Source organism: Fusarium poae, chromosome 2, assembly GCF_019609905.1.
Source record: "Fusarium poae strain DAOMC 252244 chromosome 2, whole genome shotgun sequence".
NCBI classification, from domain to species: domain Eukaryota; kingdom Fungi; phylum Ascomycota; class Sordariomycetes; order Hypocreales; family Nectriaceae; genus Fusarium; species Fusarium poae.
The window spans coordinates 6,843,334-6,869,262 of record NC_058400.1 but is presented as its reverse complement, the minus strand read 5'-3'; the positions used below and the strand labels follow the sequence as shown (position 1 = coordinate 6,869,262).

General features: G+C 46.6%; 11 protein-coding genes across 11 annotated transcripts; 6 read left to right on the top strand and 5 right to left on the bottom strand.

The window, feature by feature from the left end:
• Positions 1–1,440: 1,440 nt before the first annotated feature.
• FPOAC1_006329 (uncharacterized protein) lies at positions 1,441–2,712 on the top strand (the record flags this gene model as incomplete). Its single annotated transcript, XM_044850813.1, has 1 exon — positions 1,441–2,712. The coding sequence occupies one exon, from the start codon at positions 1,441–1,443 to the stop codon at positions 2,710–2,712; it is 1,272 nt and encodes a 423-aa protein (XP_044709525.1).
• A 632-nt stretch (positions 2,713–3,344) lies between these two features.
• FPOAC1_006328 (uncharacterized protein) lies at positions 3,345–6,638 on the top strand (the record flags this gene model as incomplete). Its single annotated transcript, XM_044850812.1, has 8 exons — positions 3,345–3,790; positions 3,838–4,084; positions 4,128–4,160; positions 4,209–4,304; positions 4,353–4,487; positions 4,541–4,609; positions 4,663–5,254; positions 5,299–6,638. 8 exons carry the CDS (start codon positions 3,345–3,347, stop codon positions 6,636–6,638), a joined length of 2,958 nt encoding a protein of 985 aa, XP_044709524.1.
• A 909-nt stretch (positions 6,639–7,547) lies between these two features.
• Positions 7,548–8,852, top strand: FPOAC1_006327 (uncharacterized protein; the record flags this gene model as incomplete). The annotated part of the gene is made up of 1 exon (XM_044850811.1): positions 7,548–8,852. The coding sequence occupies one exon, from the start codon at positions 7,548–7,550 to the stop codon at positions 8,850–8,852; it is 1,305 nt and encodes a 434-aa protein (XP_044709523.1).
• A 73-nt stretch (positions 8,853–8,925) lies between these two features.
• FPOAC1_006326 (uncharacterized protein) lies at positions 8,926–10,101 on the bottom strand (the record flags this gene model as incomplete). Its single annotated transcript, XM_044850810.1, has 1 exon — positions 8,926–10,101. One exon carries the CDS (start codon positions 10,099–10,101, stop codon positions 8,926–8,928), a length of 1,176 nt encoding a protein of 391 aa, XP_044709522.1.
• Positions 10,102–10,364: 263 nt separating this feature from the next.
• Positions 10,365–11,369, bottom strand: FPOAC1_006325 (uncharacterized protein; the record flags this gene model as incomplete). Its single annotated transcript, XM_044850809.1, has 1 exon — positions 10,365–11,369. One exon carries the CDS (start codon positions 11,367–11,369, stop codon positions 10,365–10,367), a length of 1,005 nt encoding a protein of 334 aa, XP_044709521.1.
• Positions 11,370–11,978: 609 nt separating this feature from the next.
• Positions 11,979–13,582, top strand: FPOAC1_006324 (uncharacterized protein; the record flags this gene model as incomplete). The annotated part of the gene is made up of 4 exons (XM_044850808.1): positions 11,979–12,221; positions 12,277–12,647; positions 12,700–12,779; positions 12,831–13,582. 4 exons carry the CDS (start codon positions 11,979–11,981, stop codon positions 13,580–13,582), a joined length of 1,446 nt encoding a protein of 481 aa, XP_044709520.1.
• A 565-nt stretch (positions 13,583–14,147) lies between these two features.
• On the top strand, positions 14,148–15,239 carry FPOAC1_006323 (uncharacterized protein; the record flags this gene model as incomplete). Its single annotated transcript, XM_044850807.1, has 1 exon — positions 14,148–15,239. One exon carries the CDS (start codon positions 14,148–14,150, stop codon positions 15,237–15,239), a length of 1,092 nt encoding a protein of 363 aa, XP_044709519.1.
• Positions 15,240–15,647: 408 nt separating this feature from the next.
• FPOAC1_006322 (uncharacterized protein) lies at positions 15,648–16,062 on the top strand (the record flags this gene model as incomplete). The annotated part of the gene is made up of 2 exons (XM_044850806.1): positions 15,648–15,705; positions 15,767–16,062. 2 exons carry the CDS (start codon positions 15,648–15,650, stop codon positions 16,060–16,062), a joined length of 354 nt encoding a protein of 117 aa, XP_044709518.1.
• Positions 16,063–16,220: 158 nt separating this feature from the next.
• FPOAC1_006321 (uncharacterized protein) lies at positions 16,221–17,081 on the bottom strand (the record flags this gene model as incomplete). The annotated part of the gene is made up of 1 exon (XM_044850805.1): positions 16,221–17,081. The coding sequence occupies one exon, from the start codon at positions 17,079–17,081 to the stop codon at positions 16,221–16,223; it is 861 nt and encodes a 286-aa protein (XP_044709517.1).
• Positions 17,082–17,679: 598 nt separating this feature from the next.
• Positions 17,680–19,331, bottom strand: FPOAC1_006320 (uncharacterized protein; the record flags this gene model as incomplete). Its single annotated transcript, XM_044850804.1, has 2 exons — positions 17,680–19,181; positions 19,232–19,331. 2 exons carry the CDS (start codon positions 19,329–19,331, stop codon positions 17,680–17,682), a joined length of 1,602 nt encoding a protein of 533 aa, XP_044709516.1.
• Positions 19,332–21,942: 2,611 nt separating this feature from the next.
• Positions 21,943–23,585, bottom strand: FPOAC1_006319 (uncharacterized protein; the record flags this gene model as incomplete). The annotated part of the gene is made up of 7 exons (XM_044850803.1): positions 21,943–22,271; positions 22,332–22,399; positions 22,450–22,832; positions 22,887–22,954; positions 23,022–23,240; positions 23,297–23,429; positions 23,487–23,585. The coding sequence occupies 7 exons, from the start codon at positions 23,583–23,585 to the stop codon at positions 21,943–21,945; spliced, it is 1,299 nt and encodes a 432-aa protein (XP_044709515.1).
• Between the last annotated feature and the right edge of the window lie 2,344 nt (positions 23,586–25,929).

Below are 25,929 nucleotides of genomic sequence, written 5' to 3'. Positions count from 1 at the left end.
GGTAACAGCAACGGCCTGGATATTATATCGGTTGCTGGGGTACACTATCTAGCATGATTCAGTATTGAACATATCCGATATAGCATAGATAGTGATTGACCAATAAAGTCCCTATTATCTCTACGTATAAATGTGTTCTTGTGAAGCCCACCGCGCTAGACCATGAATGTATATGTGTTAGTTTAACGTGAGTATTTAAATTTTAATCTCTTCTGATTGGAGACGCCGAAGAAGTAGTCATATTCTCGAGCAGTTCCACGTTGCGTAGAGAGGCTGTTTGGAATTTCAGCCAGAGATGATTTAGAAGTGAAATCTAGAGTAGCGTTCGCGGCAGTTTTTTGATCATAGGCCGCCTTCTTCTACAGAACGAAACCTTTGTTGACTTTGGTCTCAAATTGTCCGAGTCATGTTTTGAAACGCACCATCAAACTCCTGCTGGCATAGCCCCCGAAACCTGTCGCTCGATGGATAACGGTAACAACTCTCTGGTCCAAAAGAACGCCAATCGCTTGCCTCCACAAAAACGGCAGTCCTTCTATGGGGAGACGTTGAATTATTTGTACATGATGTTCGCCGAGGACTCGGAGATCCGGGCGAGAAACGATGGCAAGATGCGGTGGGTGTTGAACACAGAGACACACCCGCTTTTACAACGGGGCCATTAGCATCTATCAGTTGGCTTGTAATATATGTAGAACCAATGCCACTATCAGGAACTACCTCTTCCTAGTGTGTATATCATCAGTAATCTATAGGGTATATGCATTAACACAACCTTGTAAGTAACAAAGTCACCCGATATTTTGCTCACATGCTTCTGGCGTGAAATAACTCTAACAATAAGGGCTTGCTTTATTGTAAAAGGGTATTTCCACGTGGAATTCATTGTAGATTCCCAACTCCCGAGGTTCATGGATCTACCAAACTGTAACGTAACAATTTCTTACATAACAAGTAACGATCAACGGTCGCACATGACTCTTGGTATCCATCCACCCCAATTTAGGCTCGGAACGAGACATTTAGACACCCAAGATTCAATATTGTGTAATTCTTCCTTTTTTATTTTGGCGCACGAATAAGCATTCAGGAATTATGCGGAGAAGATCAAGGTCTAAGATCGACAGGGGGCGGGTACATTTCCCATAGTAGATACAACATGATGACCCGGGGTATTAACTGCCGAATGACGTCGCCTGTAAAAGGGAATCACCTCGTGAAAAAGGTTTGCCAAGAGGTTATTCTAGAGTAAAGCAGGAATAGTCCAAGTTACGGAATAGACTGATGGATACGAAGATGGTGGGACTGGCGGCTAGTCAACATTGTGTTTACTAGTGGAATTCATATAAAAAGCTTCCATTTCTGCAGTCTTACTTGAGGCGAATAATCACCGGTCTCAAGTTATAGGAGTGTCCCCTCGGGATATATCGCGTTTCCATCATGCTTCCTCACCTTAAGTCTCTGTCCTTAGCCTTTCTTTCTCTGGCTACAGGTGTCAGCTCCCAGCCTCAAGTCCACGAAGCTTTGTCAGCTCTCTCCGTCCGCAACGCTGATAACATCCGAAGCCACTTGCACCTCCCTTCAACTTCAAACGGCCACTCCGTCACTTGGCGAAGTAGTGATCCAAACATCATCAATGGAGATGGTATAGTTAAGCGCCAGGCCAGTGACACTGACGTTCTACTTGTCGCCTCCATTGAATTGGACGGTGAGATCCACGAGCGTGAATTCAACGCCTCTGTTCGTCAGGCACCTACGCTTGAGCCTTTCGAAGCATATGCCTTTTCCTACTTCACAGGAAACTCTCTTGAGGGCGAAAAGATCTACTTTGCTGCTAGCAAAGGCAACAATGCTCTGGATTGGCAGGAACTCAACGGTGGAAAGCCTGTTTTGAGTTCAACAAAGGGCACTAAGGGCTTGCGAGACCCCTTCATCATTCGCTCTGTGGAGGGCGATACATTCTTCCTCATCGCTACCGACCTTTCCATTGGCAGCGGTACATCTTGGGGCGACGCTGTCCGAAAGGGAAGTCTCTACCTTGAGATCTGGGAGTCAAACGACCTTATCAACTGGTCTGAACAGCGACATGTCAAGGTATCCCCTGACAATGCCGGAAACACTTGGGCTCCTGAAGCCTTCTGGGACGACGCGAAGAACTCTTATGTCGTGTTCTGGGCATCATCTCTGTACAACACGGCTGACCACTCAGACAACTCTTACCATCGCATGATGTATTCTCTCACTCGCGACTTTGTCACCTTCTCTGAGCCTGAGATCTGGCAGGACAGTAAGACTTCGCGCATTGACACTACAGTCCTCAAGTCAGGCAGTTCATTCTACCGTTTTACGAAAGACGAAGGATCTGTCAGCGGATGTACTGATATTATCCAAGAAAAGTCATCGACTCTACTCGCCGACGTCGATGGATGGACGGTTCAAGCGACATGCATAGGCAAGAACGCTGGATTGCAAGCTGTTGAGGGACCTACAGCTTTCAAATCTAATGCTGACGATACACACGGCGAGAAGTTCTATCTGTTTGTGGATGAGTATGGTGGTCGTGGTTATGTGCCTCTTGAGACGGCGGATTTGGATAAGCCTTCCTGGAAGGTTTCGGCCAACTATAAGCTTCCTACTAGCCCACGACATGGAACTGTCATTCCGATTACCAAGGCAGAGCACCAGAAGCTTATGAGTGCTTATGGTACATAGATATCAGGCACAGAACTTTGTTTATTTCAGTTGATGGTTTTAACATGCAGTTATCCAACTATGCTGTGCCCCATTGCCAACAGACAATGGCAATATTCTTTTGACTTCCAATATAACTGATACCTCATGCCTGCATGAGGATTATATGTGTGGCATGATTTTCCTCCAACCCCATTGTCCCTCTTTACTTATTAGGACATGCGATCTATCATCCCACCTCATCTCAACCCCTCACTTCGTCATGATCTGCATGTTGTGATAATAGCAGCTCCAATCAAAGCTTGGCAATTCTCCCGCTCAAACCCCTCATCATGCAACTCTTTTACATGCTGGATAAAATGGAAAGAAAAACTCTCTTTACTTGCGTTCTTAGACGGTCAAGGATTCATGACGCCATGGGGAAAACGGACTTCAATTTCACCACCAATGCGAGGTGCACCTGGCGGCAAATCCGGGTTACGAGCCGGTGCAGGCGAATTAATCTCAACTATTATTTATATATAATAAGTATCGCCGCAGACTAAACCGACGGCTGAGAAGCCATCTACTATGAGAGGCAGAATATACAGATGAAGTTGTCCAATCTCTTCCTTACGGCTCTTGTGGCCGGTAGCTGCCATGCTATCAACATCATGCCTCGTGGTGGGCGTCCGTCCTCGATCATCAATGCCCACAAGAGAGAACTTCTGCAAGACATTGTCACCTTTGATGAACACTCTCTATTCATCAATGGTGAGCGTGTGACTATGTTCTCTGCAGAAATCCACCCTTTCCGTCTACCTGTTCCATCGCTGTATCTAGATCTATTCCACAAAGTCAAAGCGATGGGCTTCAACATGGTCTCGTTCTACGTCGATTGGGCTCTACTGGAAGGGAAACCGGGCGAGTTCCGGTCAGAGGGGGCGCTGGATCTACAGCCCTTCATAGACGCTGCAAAAGAAGCGGGTATTTACCTTCTTGCGAGACCAGGACCATACATCAATGCTGAAGTCTCTGGTGGTGGATTCCCGGGCTGGTTGCAGAGAGTCAAAGGATTTCTGAGGACCAATGCTACTGACTATCTCGCTTCAACTGATAAGTATGCGATACTATTCCCTGCTACAATATTTATCTAACGTGTGTCAGCTATGTCGCAAAGGTGGGAGCAATCATCGCAAAAGCGCAAATCACCAATGGTGGGCCCGTAATCCTGTATCAGCCAGAGAACGAGTATAGTGCCGCTCAAGGAACACCGTTTCCGAATCACGACTACCTGGAATACGTCAACGACCAGGTCCGCAAGGCTGGTGTAGTTGTGCCTCTTATCAACAATGATGCATGGCAAGGGGGTACTGGTGCTCCTGGTACTGGACCTGGAGCTGTAGATATATACGTGAGTGGCCTAAGACACACATGGGCACTACTAATTTCGTCAGGGACATGATGGATATCCTGTCGGTTTCGACTGCGTAAGTTCAACGCAGACAGAGGATACACGCGTTGCTCACTATTTTTAGACAAATCCTTATAAGTGGCCTAAGGACGGATTACCGACGACTTGGCATGCCGAGCATCTGGACAAGAGCCCCAACACTCCGTACTCGATCATCGAGGTACGACTTTATACTTGCAGCCTGGAGATTCCCGCTAACTCTTCGTAGTTCCAAGGCGGTGCTTTTGATCCTCCTGGAGGTACTGGCTTTGAGAAGTGCTATGAACTAACCAACCACGAGTTTGCCCGCATTTTCTACAAGAACAACCTCGCTGCAGGTGTGACAATTTTCAATATCTACATGGTAGGGTTGGGCCTTCTACCTCGTGAGAAATGGCAACATCACTGACGATCCAGACATGGGGAGGTACCAACTGGGGAAACCTTGGGCACTCTGATGGATACACCTCATACGATTACGGCGCTGTAGGTTTTGTCAGTCCAACATTTTGCATGAAAGGTTTTTAACATTTATTCAGGCTATCAAAGAGGACAGGACAGTCACCCGCGAGAAATATTCCGAGATCAAACTCCAGGGCCAGTTCCTTGCCGTTTCACCAAACTATGCCGTAGCGACAGCAAGTAACTTCACAACGACAAAATACACCAACAACAACAAGGTTGCCGTTACAGCACTGACCACAAAGAAAGACGATGCCTTCTATGTTGTGCGACACGCAGATTATCGAACGACTGCCACCGCATCGTATAAGCTCAAAGTGAAAACATCTGTGGGACAACTAACAATTCCTCAACTCGGCGGCTCGCTTTCATTACACGGTAGAGATTCGAAGATCCATGTCGTGGACTACCCGGTTGGAAAGCACACAGTTGTGTATTCCACTGCCGAAGTGTTCACATGGAAAGACCTCGGCGACAAGACTGTTCTTGTAATCTACGGCGGACCTGACGAGTTGCATGAAGTCGCGATCAAGAGTGACTCCAAACTCAATGTTGTCGAGGGTGATGGCATCAAGACGGAGAGAAGAAAAGGAGCGACTATCTTTCAATTCACAACCAGTCCTAAGCGCCGCGTGGTCCAGATCGGATCCCTTCACGTATATGTTCTAGGTAAGACTTCTCCTCAAGTTCTTATCAAACGCTAATATTGTTAGACCGTAACGCTGCGTATAACTACTGGGTTCCTACCATCCCAGAAAAGGGCGAACGTGTGGCGTTTGGATCTTCAGTCATGAACCCCAAGGCAGTGATCCTCAATGGTGCTTACTTGATTCGCTCTGTCGCTATCAAAGGATCGAAACTGTCCGTACAAGCCGATTTTAACGCCACTTCACCATTGGAAATCATTGGTGCGCCAAAAGGAACTTCTCGACTTGTGATCAACGGCAAAGATACACCATTCAAAAGGTCCAAAATTGGAAACTGGCTGGTTAACCCAGCTGTCCAGATCCCGGATATCAAGATAACAGACCTGAAGTCTCTGGATTGGAAGTACGTGGATTCACTTCCCGAGGTTAAGAAAAATTACGACGATGCCAAATGGCCCGATGCTGATCTGAAGAACACTTTCAACTCCAAGTGGCCTCTTAACAATTCTGTTTCCCTCTACGGAGGTGACTACGGCTTTCATTCTGGCGCTCTCCTATTCCGAGGACATTTTACTGCTGATGGATCGGAGTCCAAGTTCAAAGTCTGGACTTTTGGTGGTCTTTCATATGGAAGTTCAGTATGGCTTGATGACAAGTTCCTTGGCTCAGTCATAGGTTCAGGGTCTGGCAATAATCACACGTTGACTTATTCCCTTCCCAAGACTCAAAAGGGCAATAAACATGTTGTCACTGTTATCGTGGATAACATGGGATTGAATGGTAATTGGGTGCCTGGTTGGGAAGAAGGGAAACAGCCGCGAGGTATTATTGACTGGTCTCTGGAGTCCAGTTCTGGTAAGGAGACTAAGATTTCCAAGTGGAAGATCACAGGCAATCTTGGCGGAGAGGACTATATTGACAAATTCCGGGGTCCGCGCAACGAAGGAGGTTTCTTTTTCGAGCGACAAGGTTATCACTTGCCGTCTCCTCCTCTTAACAACTTCAAGTCTGGCTCACCCTTCAACGGTATTTCCAAACCAGGTGTGGCGTTTTACATCGCCAAGCTGAAATTAAACCTCCCGTCTGACAAATTCGACATCCCACTATCCTTCGAATTCAAAAACAACACTGCAAGCGTCGGAGCTTACCGTGCGCTTCTTTACGTCAATGGTTTTCAATACGGTAGATACGTGAGTCACGTCGGCCCACAGTCAGTTTTCCCCGTTCCAGAAGGTGTTTTCAACTATCGCGGTGATAATTGGATCGGTCTTGGTCTTTGGGCGTTGGAGAAGAGTGCCAATGTGGACGGGTTGAGCCTAAAGGCTGGCGTTCCTGTGCAGACTGGTCGAGAGCCCGTCAAGCTTGTCAAGGGGCCCAAGTACGCTCATCGTCGTGGGGCGTACTAGTCAGCATGATATTATTGAGCCGAGGAAAAAGTCAAGATACTGGTTCTTGGCGTGTTGGGGTTACCGATTGGTTGTCTCGTACCTGAAGACGGGTTGATGACTGTCTATTTTTAGCCTGTATCAAAGTTTTGAGATAGCTAACGCCACTTTTTGACTCTGTCCTATAGTGTCGTTTGTCCTGAACGACAGACAATATTACCTTGACGGCAGAAAGTGAGTAATATGCTCTGCTCAGTTGGTACAGGCTTAACGAGTTTTGGCCAAGGCTTGCGTGGCCCTTCGGCTGCGAGGTGCCGTGTTCTCCACTGTGCCAAGCAGCAGATCTTGTCCAACAGGTTCATTGTCATCAAGAGTTGTCTCTTTTCTTCAGCGAATTTTGTGTGATTTTTTTCTGTTGAAATCTGATTTGTCTTGAGGTTTTCTGAGTGACTTTATGTGTTTATATCAGTGTTTGCATACCTGCACGTCATTTTGATAGAACACAGGGTGCTGCGCCTCGCGGGATCTGGGTACGCCAAGGTCCGGTTGCAACGGCCCCGAATGTGGAGACGGTCTCGGAACGACCGAGCAAAAGCCACCGCTTCTCTACGTTTTGCTGCCAAGATATTCCCCTTTTTCGTCTATTTCTCATCTTATCACAATCATTCATCTTTTACGATGGAACTCTGGCAGTGACTATTTACTCCAATCAGCATAATCGCGTGACTTGTAATTATTGTCATCTTTCTTGGCAGTCTGATGGATAGATAAACATTACCAGCCCTACTTCAAGACACTGCATTGTAACCCCAAGATTTTGTTGTTCTTGTCAGATGTAGGGATACTAGGCTACTTCGGCATATTTGCGCTTCTCCTTGGGCACTCATCATTCATCTACCAAGCCTTCCCAGCGATAGTCTGCCCACAATAATGAAGGACAGCACAGAAACGCCGTTTACAACGGAAGAGCCCCAAATCGCTCAAAACGTTCTTTCCATTCCTGGTCCCTCAACTGTCACCCTTTCCAAATCCAGATCTAGCTGGTACTGCATCGACGACAACCGATTGAGGAACAACCTCTTCGCCGCGGTCGGTTTTCTCGAGCTTGCAAACGCTGGTGATTTTGCCGCCAACGTATGGAATGATGTGCCCGTTCCCATCTATGCCATTGTCTTTATGGCCATCGGAGGATCTTCAGCATTCGTCTTATCGATATGTGCTTTCTTCGACTCGAGGAAGGCTTGGAGGAACATCAAGTTTTTGAAACAACAGAAGCAACTGTTAAAAACCGAAGAGGCGTCTTTGAGTCGAGATGTTTTCGTTGAAATCACAACACGTGAATTGAGAATCGAGGTTATTAACCGTTGGCTCATGGATCTGCTGATGGGCGGAGGTGCTATGCTCATCAGTATTGGTACATTCATGGCGATTGGGGGAGCCAATCCTAATGTATGGCTCGCCAGTAACATCCTCTCCGGTTATCTTGGAAATGCGCCTATCGCTCTCTTCGGTTTGTTGAGTTCTATCTGGGCTGCCATGGTGGTATCCAAGATGAATTCTCATCGCGGCGCCGCACGAAAAGAACTTCAAGGATCACCGACGCTGCGCGTCCTCAAAGACAGATGTTTCAACGTACAGGTTTTCTTCGTACTTAATGGAGCCTCCAATATTCTTGGTGGCGTCGGCTCCATGTTGACGGCTGAGAGATGGTGGGGATATGTTATCCTCATCCCTGTTATCATATCCTCCATCTTCTGCAATATTTGGTGGCGACATCGCGTTGGTTACGATCGCCCATACATATCGACACTTCCTGGCATTAATCTCGAAATAATTACTGAGACTATCGAGGCAACTTCACAACTACGACAGAATATCCAAAACGATGCAGGCATCAACTTGGAGCATATTTTCGGAGATTCTGTAACCCTTAAGGAAGTTTTGGAACTCTTTGTCAAGCACGATTTATTCGAACAATTCTCTCTTCGTCTGGTTACGAACAAGCACATCAGGCACCTCTTTGTCAATAACGAAGTCACAAGCGTACAAGCCAGCGTTGACGGTATCTTGGCTGTAGCAGTGGAACATCATGCTACTATAATACGTATCGCATTAACATTCTTGAAGAAGCATGGTCCGAAGCACCTGCTGCACCGCGAACGGTTTTTGTTAGAGGTCCTGGGGACTTATTTGGTAGAACAGAAGAAGAGGGAGGAGATCACAGTTGAGAAATAAATGAAGAAGCACCTTAATAAAATAATACCAACTCGTTTACACAACAAATCTCTGGTCTAAAAAATTATACTGTCTAACCAAACACAAATTCGGTGTAATTCTTTGCCATTTGCGAGACTCCATGTTCCAGTGTCCACCCTTTGAACTCGCAAATCGCTCTATACATCTCCTCGAGCTCATCATCCATCCTTTGACCTGCTGTGTGAAGGTCACTCTCTACCAAGATTCGATTATCAGGCACTGTCTTTACTGCATCTTGTGTTTTTTCCGTCGCCCCATCTGTGCCCAGATTATTCGCCTTCGAAAACGAAAAGAATATCTTTGCAGGGATTGAAGGTTTAAGATATTGCTTTACCGCATCTCCTTTGCCACTAAAGGAGTGTAAACAGATACGCGGAGGATATGGTTTCGGATCTTGTTTTTCGTTGTCAGTTGTTTGGGTGTTTTCCTTCTTTTCTTTATCCCTCGCTCGACGGCCTTTGACTTCGTGTCCTTTCCAGCACTCTGTCAGGGCGTCATACAAAAGCCCATGTACTTGAACACCGTGGACACTAACAGCTCTTCCGAGCTCACCAGCAAGCTTGAGATGTGCCATGAACACAACCTTTTGGTGTGGTATCTGTATACGGTGCTGGCTAAGTGGTCTTCTCTCGCGACCTCCCTCTGTACGTGCGGCATCTCTAGGCGGTCTTGGGTCGGGCCATTGCATTGGCAACCGGAAGGGCTTGTCGAGACCGATTTCACCAACCATTGCAAATGGATCTTTTATAAGCCTTTCTCTAGTTTCAGAGATGAACTTTGAAAGTGCGATTGGTACTGGTTGATCATGCCACCAGGCCGGATCTTCTGGAGGAGGTGAAAGTACTGCCTTGTAATGATGCGCTTTGGCAGCCTCAACATCATCAGATGGTATATAGGTAGGCTTTTCGAGCGAGTCGTCATAAAGCTCATGTGAAAACCATGGATGCCTTCCGTAGCCTGCGACAACAGTTGTTTTGTCTTGAGAAAAACACTCTGGGCCTTTTACGCCGTGTTGTTCGACGATGGCTTCAATGAGTGGCTGATCCTGTGTCCTCGTTGCCATAATTGCCACTGCCCTAGATTTCATTGTCGGTAAGTCGGAAACTGAGTAAACTCGTTCACCGATGTGATTGTGGGCATCGAAAATTCCGAGATGGTAAGGGAACGGCTCTGAAGTATTGAGTACCGGGTTGGTCCCCGCGCTCGCTTGGTGATCGTGCATACACATAGTGGCGGTATTGATGTTCTGCAGAATATACACTTTGTTCAATAACTATTGAAGCTGGGAGATGCAGTTTCATATAGGAACCAGAGATGAGTCATCTTTGGACTAGTAGAAATTGAGTCATGTATGTCAGCAAGGGTTGAAGGATTCGGGATAGTGGATCAGCCTTCCACCGAACTACTTTCATATGTCAGCACACAAGATCATTATTTATCTTTACGACAATAAAGACGATATCAAATCAGTTGTTTAATATAGTCTCTAATTCATTCACCAATAATCTTTTCTAAATACTGCAGCCAGTTCTCTCCCAATACCTTCCTCATCTTCTCTTCACTCCATCCTTTCCTTGCCATCGCTACAGCCAACTGTGCACGGTCTTTCAATAGCCCTAGCGGCTTGACAACCTTTTGACTGCCCCAAGGAGTAAGCTGACGGGAATATCCCTTGTCTTTGTTGCACCAGGCCATGAAGTCGCTTGGTCGTTCATGACCTTCACTGGCATCCGACCCTACACCGACCAGATTTTCACCTACAAGACCGATCACGTAGTCAAGAGCGTCGACGTAATCGTCTATAGTGCTGGCGTTATCATTTGCCATGTGAGGGCCAAACTGACTTAGGCCAACAAATCCACCCTTGGATCCTAAAAGTTTGATCAAGCCGTCATCTTTGTTGCGGGGATGTTGCTTCAATCCACTCGGCAAGACGTGTGAAAAACATGGAGGTTTTCCAGCGGGAGCGTAGTTGATGACATCCTCAGACGTTTGAGGGCCGACGTGACTAAGGTCACAGACAATGCCTAGCTTTGCCATCTCGTCAACTACCTCTCGTCCAAATCCCGTCAAGCCAGAGTCTCTGAGCTCCGTGTATCCAGCACCACTGTAGTTCTGGGTATTGTATGTGAGTTGCATCTTTCGAACACCAAGATCCCTAAACACACGCAGATATGATATTTGATCCTCAATGCCCGCTGTGTTTTGCCAGCTAAGCAGTACAGCTGTACGACTAGACTTCTTAGCCTCTCGAATATCCTTGACTGTGTGTGCTTGCGTTATCAAGTCTGGATACTCTTCGAACCATTCCTTCCACTGAACGACGTTGGCGAGGCTGCCGCGAAGACCCTCCCATAGGCCGCAGGTGCAGGATACTCCAGTAAAGCCGCCATCTTTCCATGCTTGGAAGATGTCTTGGGAGAAATTGCAGATGTTGAGGCCATCGAAGTGAATGGCCGACTGATAAACTGCTAGAGCTTCTTCTTCGGTCGGCATATTTGGGCTGTCAAGCAAATAAATCTTGAGAGGTGCAATATCGTAGTCTTCAGGTTACTTAGAGGCTTCGAATCCAAATGACGTCCCTGCTCAAGAACGAATGAAAAGATATAAGCAGATTTATTCCCATTTATAGTAATCATGTTATCTCCGAATCTGAATCACGGCAAGCCTAAGTACCATTACTGCTGCATACGGCAATGCTTTACGGTTGGAACCCGACAGAATACTACGCTGGCCGGCTTGCTATAGGAATCCTTCTTCTGAGGTCTCCAGTATTAGTTTGGGACTTGTGATAAGATGCAATCACTGCTTTATTCGGTAAGTAATTGCGGTATGTTGCCGATAATCTAACAAAGCTTTGATAAGGACCCATCATGTAAGTCTCCCATGATTGGCCAAAGTATCGTGGTGTAATTGTGGATATCTAGCACGTTCTTATCATTATCCTCACTACTGAGATATGCATGGTCTAGGTTACATGAACATGCGTGTAGGAGTTGTGTGTAGAGTCGGTATACGAGTATAAGATCAAGTAAGGGCTACTTGCAGCTCCAGTAATGTGTATCTCATTTATTAGAGAACACTACGCTTTTTGTCATTGGCATTATGGATACTTCTCTACCAGAGCAGCTAGGCCATAAGCAAGCCAAGATCCAAGACAGAGTTTCAAGTGATAATGAGCCTAGCCGACAACATGAAAGGGTGCCTCTAAAAAGACGTATCCTGCGTGTGCTATGGGATACAGCTGACAAGTCGCCCGAGGAAAGAAAACTTGTAAACAAGCTCGATTGGTGGATCTTGTCTTATTGCTGCGTCGCTTATTTTGTCAAGTATCTTGATCAAACCAATGTAAGCAAGTTACTTTCACGTGTTCACTTTGAGCTCGCCTAAGCCATCTGTATAGGTCAACAACGCATATGTTTCGGGCATGAAAGAAGATCTCCAAATGTCTGGGAACGACTTGAACCTATTGAGTACCTATTGGACAGTCGGATACATTATCGGTCAGCTTCCTTCTCAAATCATCATCACCAAAATTCGACCCTCAATTTGGTTGCCTACGGCCGAACTTATTTGGAGTTTTATTGTTATGGGTATGGCCGGTGCCAAAAATGTCGAGACTCTGTACGGGCTGCGCTTTATTGTCGGTCTGCTTGAGGCCTCAGCTTATCCTGGTGTCATGACCTTGTTGGGAAGTTGGTACACACCAGCAGAACTCGGGAAACGCGCCTGTATCTTTCAGGCCTCTTCTAGTGCTGCACAGATGTTCTCAGGGTAGGTGGTTCAGCAAATGTTTGCTTCTGTTTGGTCACTGACACTTGTTTAGCTATCTTCAGGCAGCTCTTTATTCCGGTATGGATGGGAAAAGTGGTTTGAGAGCATGGCAATGGCTCTTTGTCTTTGATGGTACGATGCATATCCCAATATCCCTGTTCTGGACACATCTAATACGTTTAGGCATTATCGGCATTCCCATCTGTCTGTACGGTTACTGGGCTATCCCCGATTCTCCAAACAAGTCCAAAGCCTACTGGCTAAAGGAGAACGATCTCCAACTTGCAAATGAGCGCATGCGTTTGCACGGACGCGCGCCAGCGAAGAAGCTTACGTGGAAGATTGTTCGCCGTGTTGTGACAACATGGCCCGTCTACATGTTCTGTGCAATCTTTATTGCCCATGTCCTCGGCATCAAGATCTACTCGTACTTTAATCTCTGGCTCAAATCTACGGGTCGCTGGAGCACGGAAGAGATCAACATCATTCCCAGTGCTGGCTATGGACTGCAGATTGTGTGTACACTTACATACGCTTGGGTGTCCGATGCACTCGGCCTTCGATGGCCCCTCATCATTGCCGCATGTCTCGTCTCCATTATAGGCACCATCATCCTATCTACTTGGCCGGAGCATAACCTAGCCGCAATGATGGCAGGGTGGCTTCTTACATTCTGTGAGACTGGTGCCGGAGCGCTGATCATCACTTGGATCAATGAGATTCTTTCTTACTCTACAGAACACCGTGCGCTTGTTATTGGTGTAGTTGAAACTGCGGCCTTCACTTTCCAGGCCTGGGTGCCTTTGCTGATATATGACACTGGGGATGCACCTCACTTTCCAATTGGTTATGAGATGGCGACGATGTTCTTTGCATTGGAGATTGTGTTGACGTTAATTATCTTGTATCTCAGTCAGACTCGGCCCATTTCTTAGGCGAGGATTCAAAACAGCTAGCCAAAATTAAGAATTCCCCCGGTAAGAATGGCCCTTGTCTACCCTACCACTTTATTCAAGTTGACAGTTTTTAAGACTTTACCATTGTGATAATTAAATCCGTCCAATAAAGCCACAGGCCCGGAAATGCAATCGTCATATGTTTAACCATAAATCTAAGCCTACTTGTCTTTAAAGCTGAACTGCCTGGATTTACCTACGACGCGTCGCAATTCAGTGATAGCCCTACGGACTTCAAGCTGACAAGGCCCACTGTTTGCTGATGTTTTCATGCCTTGAACGCTTATGATTGGTTTGTTTGGTATGTTTGGTTTCCGAGAACGACGCCACGCCGGACTCGCTTAATTATGCGGCGTATGTATGTGAGCAGACTGCATACACCAATCGCAAAATATTGGACATCACGATGCAGAGAGGCTCAGTCTCGGAGACATCTTTACTCAGAACCTGTATATAAACCAACTACATATCTTTTAGAAGTGGATATCTCATACTCATCAATCACTCACCACTCAAACACTTACTTCACTTCCTGGAAATCATCATGAAAACCTCCATCACGACTCTCCTCTCCCTGTTTCTCTTAACCCCCTTCGTTGATGCCGCAAAACAAACCACTTCCTGGCTCGAACCAGAACATGGCTTTTTCAACATAGCCAACTTCACCTTTGACACGGGCGAGGTCCTAGACGACCTCGAAATCCACTACCAGACTCTCGGGAAACTCAAAGTCAACAAAGACGGCTCCAACAATGCTGTTGTTCTCCTCCACTCTACTACTTTGTCTGGCGAGCAGTTTCTCAGTGAGGACTTTGGTGCTGTCCTGTTCAACAAGGGTCAGCTGCTCGATGCCAATGATTACTTCATTATCATGCGTGATGCCATTGGACATGGGAACTCGAGTAAACCTAGCAACACTGGCTTACGCGCTTCGTTCCCCAAGTACCAATATCCTGACATCATCCGTGCCGACCACCTCCTGCTGACTGACCACTTTGGACTGAACCGGACTCGCTTGACGCTCGGTGTTTCCATGGGTGGAATGCATATCTGGATGATGGGTGCTGAATACCCTGGGTTTTCTGATGCCCTCATGCCCATTTCTTCCTCCCCTGTTGAAGTCGCTGGACATAATCGTCTCTTCAGAAAGTTTATCACTGAACTCATCACTCTCGACCCAGCATGGAAAGGTGGCGACTATGAAGAACAGCCTGTCGCTGGTCTTGGCGGTTCGCTTATGATCCAATTGACCATGCTCTCATCTCCGGCTTATTGGCAGCGTGGCTTCCCCACACGCAAAGCAATGGATGAGTACGTGGACCAAGGCATCATCCCTCGCCTGGGAGAGTTCGATGCCAACGATCAGCTTTACGCTTGGAATTCGTCTCAGACATACAACCCCAAGGCCGGACTCAAAAACATCAAGGTTCCTTTGACGGCTGTCAACACTGCGGATGATTGGATGAACCCTGTCGAGTTGGGTTTTCTGGAGGACGGTGTTGTAAATGATATGACACCTGGGTATGGCCGAGCCATAATCCTACCTGCTAGCAATGAGACTACCGGTCATGATAGTTATATCAAGGCGGAGCTTTGGAAAGATGAGCTTGAGAAGCTGCTCGCCAGGTCAGGCTGATAGTGTTCCAGGCCATGATACCACAGGCTTTGGTTGGTTTCACCACACAGCAACAAGACAAGACAAGACAAGACAAGACAAACACAGCCAGTCCATAACTGGATTTAGATTCTTTTACCTTCTAAATAGATTAGTAGTTTTACAATTGATCGATTTCATCACGATCGTGATAAGTGGATTCTCCAATATCGATGCGTCAGTGATGGGTATTTTTGACGTCACTACCAAGCCTCTAACTACAGCATCAACAACGAAGTTCATGACATCATGCAAGGGCCTGGATGGATTCATAAACATAAATAATTCTCCATCATCATTATCTCAGATTTCAGCTTTCTTCTCTCTCTATCCTCAATACAATAACACATCTCTACACTTTAAACGACAACCCATACGGATCAATTCATCATGTCCGATGCTAAGCAAGGCGGAGATCTCTTTGATATGGCCAAGGATGGCACATCCAGTATGAGACTTCCCAATACCATGTCTTCCTACCTTCCAATCCTTTTCTAACACATGTCTAGTTCCTGGTGACGCCGGCAAGATGAACACAATCAAGTCTGTTCCTAACCCTGCGCAACGCGATGGCGAGGCCGCAGGCGGTCTCGGCGCAACTTCGCTAGCCAACGCAGCAGACAACGCCCTCAATGAGAACGAGGGTCGCGAATCAGGGGTTGGAGAGGTCATCAGCGCTACGGGACATGATGTTCCCAACTCAGTCACTGGAAAGCCCGGTGGTCGCGGTGGTACCCAGGGTAAAGAGGAGATTCGCGCCAACACTGGTGGTTTCACCAAGGATCGATCAGCGGATAAGTTTTAATGATGTTATGAACTTGGCTACAAACAAAGGCTGTATAATCTTTACTATAATGAATTGAAAGAGCGAGATTGTCTCCATCTTGTGACAAAAATGTGGTCTTCAGATTAGTCGCTATATCTATATCGACCACAACACTACCTAGTTCAACTATTCGTCCGTTACTTCCTCGCAATCGCAATGTGAGCCTTGAACATAATCTTATTCTTCCCATTCTCGAGTTCCTTAAATCCCTCGCTTTTCTTGAGTGACTCAACAACTGTATCAAGTGCAACATCCCAATTCTCCTCATCTGATTCTAACCAACCTGCACTAGACGTTCCTCCAATGAAACTCCAAAGCAAAGTCGCGAAGTGCTTTAGGTTACCAATGCTGATAAATACATCCTTTCTTTCCTTATTTACCTTGTGAGCCGGAAAACCACCATGGATAACGATACTTCGGAAAAAGTCTTCGTTTTCCCACTTCTCAAGACCTTGACGAGGGAGCGGTGTTCCAGCTGGTCGGGTCTTTTCGCAAGCGGCCACGATGGCAGGCAGAGTGGGCACATATGCCCACGAATTGACGATTGCGATGCCATCTGGCTTAAGAGTACGATGCATCTCTTTCACCGCGTCGACGCCATCATTCGGTAGAACGAACAACAACGCATTACCAATGGCATGAGTAAAGCTTTCGTCGTCAAACGTGAGGGCAGTAGCGTCTGCTTTTACGGCTTCGGCTGGCCAGTTGCTTTTTGTAATCTGTTCACGATAGAGATTGAGCACATTATCGTTGATATCGCTTCCGATTATCTTTGTTTTGTTGCTATGAGGCGCGGCTACGACAGCGGCAGTCGCCGCGCCTAGGCCGCAACCGATATCATGAACGATGGTTTCTGAGGATGAGGAGAAGTCGATGAACGAGATTGATGCACTGGCAAGTTGCTCCATGCCGTCGCCTACGAGCTCTCCATAGAGCTCCGGGGTGGGCTTCAAAGCCTGCTTAGGTGTAAATGGGTTATCCGATTCTGGAGCATTCATGTTGGGATATCAGTTGTCGAATTTGTGTTATGCTTGTGTCCGACATGACTCATTATTAACCTCGGATTTCATTCTGATTCTTGTATCATATTTGTCTCCGAAATGTGTCCGCAAGGATTCTTTAGTGGTCGAATGAGGCCTGGATATAAGCACCAGTCTGAGTAAGCTGCCAGAGAGGCAAAGCTTCATTTGTCCAGACCGGGGTGAGTGTGGCCCATGTCATCTCACCTAGTATCATTTAAGCGATAGCCATTTTCTAATTATGCCTACTGATGATAATGATGTAGGTCTGGGAGAGCCTATGTGTTTCCACCTCTTGTTGAGAATGTCAGCGATGGTGACGGTAATCTATTTTCGGTGACTCAAGTCGGGGCAATATACAATCAGCCACTGAAACAAACAAAGTCAATTAACTGATATCACCATCACAGTAGCATATGCAAATGAACACACTGCAGTATAATAGAAGGGTTGCGGCATTTATTCATTGTCAAGTTTGTTATTCAATCTTGAGACACTAAACTTTGTTTGGAAGAGATCTGAGATAATGAAGTTTCCATGAGAATTCCCCATCTTCAATAGACCCAAGTCATTGTGCTCAGCATCTCGCGAGCACAGCGATTGGTCCACCTTGGGCGTGCCAAGGTGCTCCCGCGACAGTAAACACGCTATCCTCCCACCAAATCTCCATCTGTTGAAGCTGAGCCTTCTCAAGAACTTCCTTGCTGTATGAGATCGCGAGGGTGTCAAGACTAACTGGCTTGATAGACTGCTGGTGATTGAAGAAGTCGTCAGAATCCCACTCCGCCTTGACCTTTTGCAGACGAGAGTAGTTCTCTCCATAATACGCTTCCTGCCAGTTCTGAACTGTGCCGTCGATATAATTTACATAGGCGGCCTTTTGTTCAATGGCAAAGGATGACAATTTGGCTTGACACTTTGCCATAAAGTTCATGACATTGTCACGCTTGTTCTTGTCTGTCCACTGCGCCTTGAAGGTAGCGACGTAGTGGCCATCACGCCAATAGAATGCTGTATCTTCGGCAGGAATCTCTTCAGTCTTGGCACCAATGTGACTCCATGAAAAGTGACAGTTCGGCTGGTTGACCTTGTTCTCTTCTGTGACGCCGACGACATCTGCGGCTTCCTTGACAAGGCCCGCAACGGTGGAAGTGAGTTCCGGAGTGATGGCTCCTTCAGCGAATATGAATGACGCATGGTGGTGATAGACCTTGCTTTCAGCATCCCAGCCCTCGGATTTCTCGACACAATCGGTCCAAGACATCTCTTGCAGGGTGTTGGTAATAGGTCCCTGGGCAAGGATTGGCTTGAGGACTTCCTGTGCCTTCTCCACACAGCCGTTGTAGATGACTGCCATCCCACCAGTGAGCTGCTTGTTCGGTCCGTGTGACCAAAAGGCATCGATTGCCAACTCAGAAGGGCACCTGTTGGAGTTGAAAGTCTGCATGGCCTGATCGAAAGCTTCCTGTTGCTGTGGAAGGTTCCATGTGAGCTGACCAGACACGACCTTGCCTTCTTGATCTCTAAGCTTGTGCAACTTGGACTTCATCGAGACAGTGACACCGAGGTTCCCGCCGCCTCCGCCACAAAGAGCCCAGAAGAGATCGCGTTTCTTTTGGTCTTTGTCGTCTCTCGACACCGTGACTAAATCGCCGCTCGCTGTGACGATGGTCATCTCGAGCAGATTGTCACAGCCGAGTCCATAGCTACGCGAGAAAGGGCTAATGCCCCCACCAAGCGTGAAGCCGCTGACACCAATAGAAGCGCACTGTCCACCGATGACAATGTCTCGCTTATCCTGTAAGTGCTTGTTGTAGACATCTTCCCAGAGAAGTCCGCCTTGCATATCAATGGTCATATTCTCGGAGTCAACATGACATCCTTTCATCTGACTCATGTCAAGAACAATTCCGCCTTCGTTGAGACAATACCCCATGAAGGAGTGGCCACCACTCTTAGCAGTGAGCTTGATCTCATTTTGCTTGGCGAACGTGACGGTAGATCTGACATCTTCGACTGACATAGCCTGGACAACGACAGCTGGGTTGGTGTAGCGATAGCTTAAGTTGCCAACAAAAACTGTGCAAGCCTGTCAGCAAATTACACAAGGAAAGTGTAGACGTACTTACCAGCTTTCTCATATGCTTCTGTTCCTGGTAGCAGGACCTGTCCTTCAGGCAGAATGTCTGCCAGACCGCTCCAAGTACGCTCGCTTACAAGACCTGGCATGATGTAACTAGGTGAGATAATAACACGAGAGAGGATAGTGATTTTAAGTATAGGGATGTTGATAACTAAGATTATCAGTTTGGCGATAGTTGTAGAAGAAGATTATGACCTTTTTATATGCGATTTTGAAGCCATGAGTTGATCACATCTGTCTTCGCTCGCCAAAGACAACCGCAAAGCTGAAATACCTATTCAAGGACATTCCGTCCAATGAAGTCGCGTTCACCTGTGGACCAGACGATTCCAAGTCCAGCCTTGGGTCATCTTGCGCGCCGCCATATGCAGCCACTGCAGATCTAGTGACTATCTCCATTCTGCCGTGTCTTAGACAGAGCTGAAAAGTCAACAAAAGATAAGAGGTCCGGCATCACCAGTGGTGGATTTTGGTAGATCTTGGACTAATCGTCAGCGCTTTGGTATTGATCTGCTGAATTTATGCATCCAAACAGGTTTTGTCAAGAAGCTATTGAATTGACTTGCTCTGTTGTTGTCTTAGCCAGCTTTTCCCCGCCTTCGCGAAGTTTGACGCGTCTCACCACAAATGAAGTCATAATGTTGACCGCAACTACTCCCATGAGCCAAGCATCGTCGGACATACTATGCAAGTAAATCTGTATCAGGCTGAAAGCACGTATAATCTGCCACAATCTGCCGGCAACGCACAATCAAGGTTCAACAGCTATCTAGGTAGCTTCCTAGCACCCCTCCCTGGAGACGCCATCAATGTCGCCCACGGGAGCTTCAGATAACGACAAGCATAGATTGGAAACTCGATTGCCATATATATGTGACTTTTTTCTTTCTTTAATGTCCAGTTCTATGAACTCGCCAAACATTGTTGCAATCATCCCCTACTCAAAGTTTTACAAATTGAAGATATGTTAATGGTACATTGAATGCCCACAATAGGCTTTTGTTGCTGATGTCACTTTAATGATGAGATCTCACCATGATTTTTTAGCATATAAATCACCTTGCTCATATTCCTGCATGATATCTAAAGGCTATGAGTTTCGTACAGGTACAGTAGCGGACTACGTGGCTTACGCGTTCGTTCCTTTTTCACTGCAACCGCAACATACCCTATACTCACTGTTTCTGTTTTGTTGAGAACACCTAACTCAACGTGCGTCATGTTTAATCAGTGATTCTGCTAAATCCAAGTGACGTAGCTGCTTGTAGCTTCTGTGCTCATTCGTGTCAAAGGTCACAGTTTTCTTACTGAGAGGTTTGCCTGGGCCAATGATGAAATTGATAGCCAACCAATTCCCGTCATTATATCAAAATATTTGATCACAGAAGAGAAACAAAAGTTTCAGTCTACCAATTTTTGAATGAGCCGAAGGACTATGTTATGTCAAGGATGGACGCTAGCACATACTTTTATCGTATAACATTGATCTACGGAGTACCACAAGGCAACATTACGCACCCTTCTTAATCAGTGATAAAGTCAACTCGCTTGAGAGAGTAACATGGTGCGTGGTGTTCGGTGAAGAAACGGCAGCCTATAAGTGCCGGTGATGTGAACATTATCTGTTCCCCTACGGATACGAATGTTACCGGGGACTTTTGTTTATGAAGATCATTTACTAGGGTAGGGACCACGTGGCCCATATAAATTCCGATCCGCACCCACCTAGACTATGGATGTATGTACATATTCTCTAGCTGAGTGTCGGCCGCCTTACTACCCCTGTTGAGAGATGTAGTTGGATCGAGTCAGTGAAGCTGCCAATGTCTGTGGTAGTGCCACGGCATCTGTCACAGTAGTAACTTGTATCGTTGACATGAAGAACCGTCGCGTTTAGACTTGACAGCTACCGGATAACTAATTCCTGTCAATGTAAGATCTAACCAACATCTATTAGTGGAACTGTGCTCTTGTATCCGTATACCCGTTACTATGTACCCATCCAAGCAACCCAACAGTTTCAAGTTTTTTTCAGTGGAGTGATATCACAGATCTCACTTGATCACCTGCGTTCCTTGCGATTCGCGAGATCGTTTGGAAACAGTGCATGTCGCTGATTGTCCATAGAGTTCAGTGCACTTCCTTCCCAAAGAATTGGACAGAAGCTCGTCAACTTTAAACCAGTCTATGGGGACGCTATTGCAAAGTGGTAGTGTGGTGGACGGAACCCCAAGCGCCTTTTGTGATTTTCGTGACGTCAAGACTCGAATCTTAAACGAGTAAGTACGCTACGAGACTTACGTCCAAGACGAAGTCACTCGGGCCCTTTATCCAAAGTTTACACAGTAGACGCCACTGTATTGCAAGTACCGATGATTATGCTCAAGCATTCAATGGTCGGTCTGCTGTGAACTGCATAGTACAACCATGATAAACTTCAAGGGAGATTGCCGCTCAGACACGACACCCCAGCCTCGCCGCGGCATTAATTACGTCTAACTGAAAGAGGAAATAATTTACATCGGAAAGGGTGACCTCCGTAAGCCACCAGCAAATCCTGATGTGTTTTTACATGAGAAACTTGAAATAATTCTCCATGTGGTTCAATATGTTCTCAGCGCACGGATTGTTGGATGGAACTGTGAGCATCGCAGATGTATGAAATGGAAAGGAAATGTCTATTGTATGGGTATCTCTCTATGCTACATTATGGGTAGGACTTTCATTAAAAAATCGTGTCATCTCAACAAGCTCAGCTGTGCTGGATGACGCATCTGGTTGAGGTTCTGGACGTGAACTCCCTTTGTAAATGGCATGCTCGGTCTGGTGAGAACTGATATGCGGCGATATTCCGTGTTTTCTCGACGAGCTCCCACTCTTGTTGTGGTATGATGGTCTAGAATCGCTCCTGCTCTTAAGTCTTGGGAATGCCTTTATCAGGAGGAGTCTCAGATCAGGCATGCAGGCACACCAGATTCCGACATTAATCTCGATTACCGACCAATAACATGTGTCGAAAAAGTCCCCTTGGAAGATGTTAGTCGCTAACAGCTAGGATTATGCATGCATGCAAACGGCGAGCTTACATGTGGGGTTGGTGGAATTGCCAAAAGCAACGAGAAATTGCAGACGAATGATGCTGACAACACTGACGCTGAGTGGTAATTAGTGACCAAACTTGTCTCATAAGAGATTGTGACTTACAAAGTACCGACGATGAACATCATTGTCACAGCCAATTTCCTCTGCCACTTCATTTGCAGTTGCAAGAGCTGGAATACTGGAATTGCGAGCACCCAAAAGTCCATGGCGATAGACACAGCTGCAATTGCCCAAGCTAATGGGTTGACTCCAATGCAGTGTCCATGATGAAGTTGATCCCACCCAGTCCAAAAGAAACTGATAGGTTGACACTGCGCAATTGCCAAAACAATAAATACGACCATGCTGAGAACCGCAACTCCAATTGTTGTCCATAAAACTATTTGTACCGATCGGACAGGGAAAATTCGGAGGTAGAAAAGTAGGACGCATATTTTGGTTAGGAAGACGTCGGCCGCGTAGAAGGTCTGTCCGATATAGACATACTATGAACCGTTAACAAATTGGTTACGTCTAGGGGAACGAGAGAAGCAACTAACTCGAAGAAATTCGGTGATGGTGTATGGGGTGTTTGTCCATGCATCCCTTCCGAAGCCATTGCCGGATACTGTCAATCTTGGTGAGCTTCCATGTCGGACCTGAATGAGCGGCTGGCTGGGTACAATACTCACGACCGTAGACACAAGTGACAGTGTTGCCGAGACAGGTGACCAAGCAAAAAACAATGACCCAATCATCTAGCCGTAATAGTCTCTCGAACCTTATCTTCTGGAAAAGCCGGGCACCGACGACAAATGTGGTAAATATACCCATGGAGATGCCTAATATATCGAACTTTTGATGTCGGTCGCGTATGGGATAGTCGCAGGCCACCGAGGTCACGTTGAGTGTATCTACATACATCTTGGTTAGCGTATGGCAGTCAGGAGTGCACCTTTGACAAACTAACAGAGAGCCTCCCGAGGTAAACATTTGCTCTGAACGCAGCTTGCTGCAACGGTCTGCAGCTGGGGATCGGCACAGAGACATTCCACATCGATTCCACATGTTGAGTTTGTTGCCAGATCCAGCAGGCAGCTTCCCTGAGATTGGAATGTTAGCTACTCCTGTCTACAACCGAGCCACCGGATATTCCTTACCGCACACTCGGGGATCTGGGCGAGAAAAGACGCAACATCAATACTCAGGACCCGTCCAATGAGACATGCCCATGCCACCAACATCCACGACAAATGCATTATCATCAGATGGCGGTTGTCATTTCGACGGGACTCGGGTTGGGGTAAAATATGACAGATCGTGACATGTTATTTATCTGCTCCATCATCTTGTCAGGCGGGTCCGGTCACATAATTGTACCCCGATTTCCACTTGATTAGCTCCTGTAATCATCCACGTCTCGAACCGCGAACGGTCCCTGCCCCCGCTGAAGATCATGCAACTCTTGAAGCCTCCGAAGCGTGATCCAATCACGTCGATAGATCACCGTCTTAGTGTCGGTCTAACCGTAAGATCGGCACATGGACTCAAGTTTGGGCCGAGAGTTCATTAGTGACTTGCTGCTACGCGAGGCTCGATAGTTGCAAAGAACTGTACGGTTCCAAATGCCCTACCAACCAAAGTTTACCAGTGAAAGCACTCAGACCATCTCTTTAGTACCAATCTGGAGTGCCATGTGGAGATCCGTCATAGCGCACTATGTTAGCTTGAAGACTCTCGAGTCATGACCTGAACGACTCCACTGGCTTCACCCACCGGACTGGAACTGACTGACAAACGGATAGAACCAGTCAGTTGGAACCGTCATGGAGAAAAAGCAAAAAGTACCAACTCGTGGATAAAGGTGTCTCCAGTTCCCGCTACCTCATTTCGAGTGAGTCTAGAATCAGACTGGACCAGCCATGACGTCCACATGGTAGCAGAAACGTTCGGGATATATTATGTCACCAAATAAACAAAGTTTTCTCTCCTGAACTTGTCCCAACTGTTCCATGGCGTCGTTTGAGGATCCTATGCTTGAAACATATTTATTCTGATCAGTGCGACTTGTGCATGCTGAAAGAACAACTGTTGATCCGTGCAGTGCTGGAAACACTTGAACCAAGAGCTTGTCTTTTTTGAGTCTCATTACCGATAATGTTTCAAATTGTTATCTAGATTGCAAACACAATATCCGCCCTGTGTTTCGATGGATCTCCGTCGTCCTGCTGCGCTTAACAAGGGATAATAAACCCATCTGCTGGAAATCTATAATCTCAGGTACCCTCGATAGTCCTATGGAGCCATGGACCACAAGGGTCGTCAGATAAGTAGACTGCTACTATCCAACTTGCTCAGTCGGATAATTGACAAATTTGGTCAAGTTATATCCAGATTGGCGCAAACGGACCGCGCTTGGCGCGTAGATAATCCACGATCCTCGGGGGGAAATAAGACGTCGGAGGCTGCTAGGGCGAATTTGGGCGTCTGACGTCCGAAGTTTTGTTTCCCCCTAGACGATATATCCGGTGACCCTGTGGTCGATCAAGTGCAAGAACTATCAATCGCCTAAGTGGATATTAATCTATCGTTTCGTCTCGAGAAAGCGGGAGGGTTTCCCAGAGTAGTTCATGGGCCGTTTGTGGGCCTATCTATCTGCCAGATCACCGCTCTTCCGTAAACGCTAGACTAGCTACTAGGTGGCCGTGCTTTAAAAGGAAAACCCTCTCTGGCCATCATGGACTTTCCTAAAACTTAGCGGAGATAACACCATCTTTAGTGTCTCGGGCATTATCCCATAGCAGCATGAACGGGCTTGGCTGAGCAAGTTTCACTTCCGCAATGACCAGTGGCCTCTTCCATTTCATTCAATAACCACTCAGGTAAAAGTGCTTTTTCTATTACCGACATCTATGTACAGGGTAGCGGCAGATCTGAAGCCGTATATCGACAGCTTAGTACTACCGTGTATATGTAGGATGTGGATTTTTAACTGGGTGTTAGATACATATGGAAGGAGATGGTACTCCATCTTTGAGTGATACATAGAGTATATTGGACCTCGTCTGTTATCGATGTTGAATCGAGAGCCTATCAGAACGTTATGGCATATATATCGTAGCTGATAATAGAATCGTCAATGAGTGTATGTCACAAAGCCAATAAGATTTGATCTCTGCGGTATATCAAGGACCTTCTGAATGTCTTCTTACACCAAACTTCAAGGGGAACGTAGAGGGAAGTCTCTGCCGCCGTATGACAAGAATGTGATCCGCAAGGTCACCACACTTGTTCACAGTGCTTTCTGGTGATCGAAAAACACATAGGAGATTACAAAGCGTCTGGTGAAACAGGACATCTACAGGTCGGGCCTTCCCGACTCCGGAGATTTTACCACCTTGTGCAGACCATTGTGTGAGTCTCAGGGCGTTAGAAGAACTGGCCGCTAGAAGCATAAGGGACGAAATTAGTACGGGAATTTATGCTACTTAGGTTAGACCTCTTGGGCTGTTTATTTTTGTACCCTGAGATTTCGGAGGCTAACCTTTCTGCTAACTAGTAGGTGAGGTGCCAAGGTTTGCTACAAACTGATGTAAGAAATCG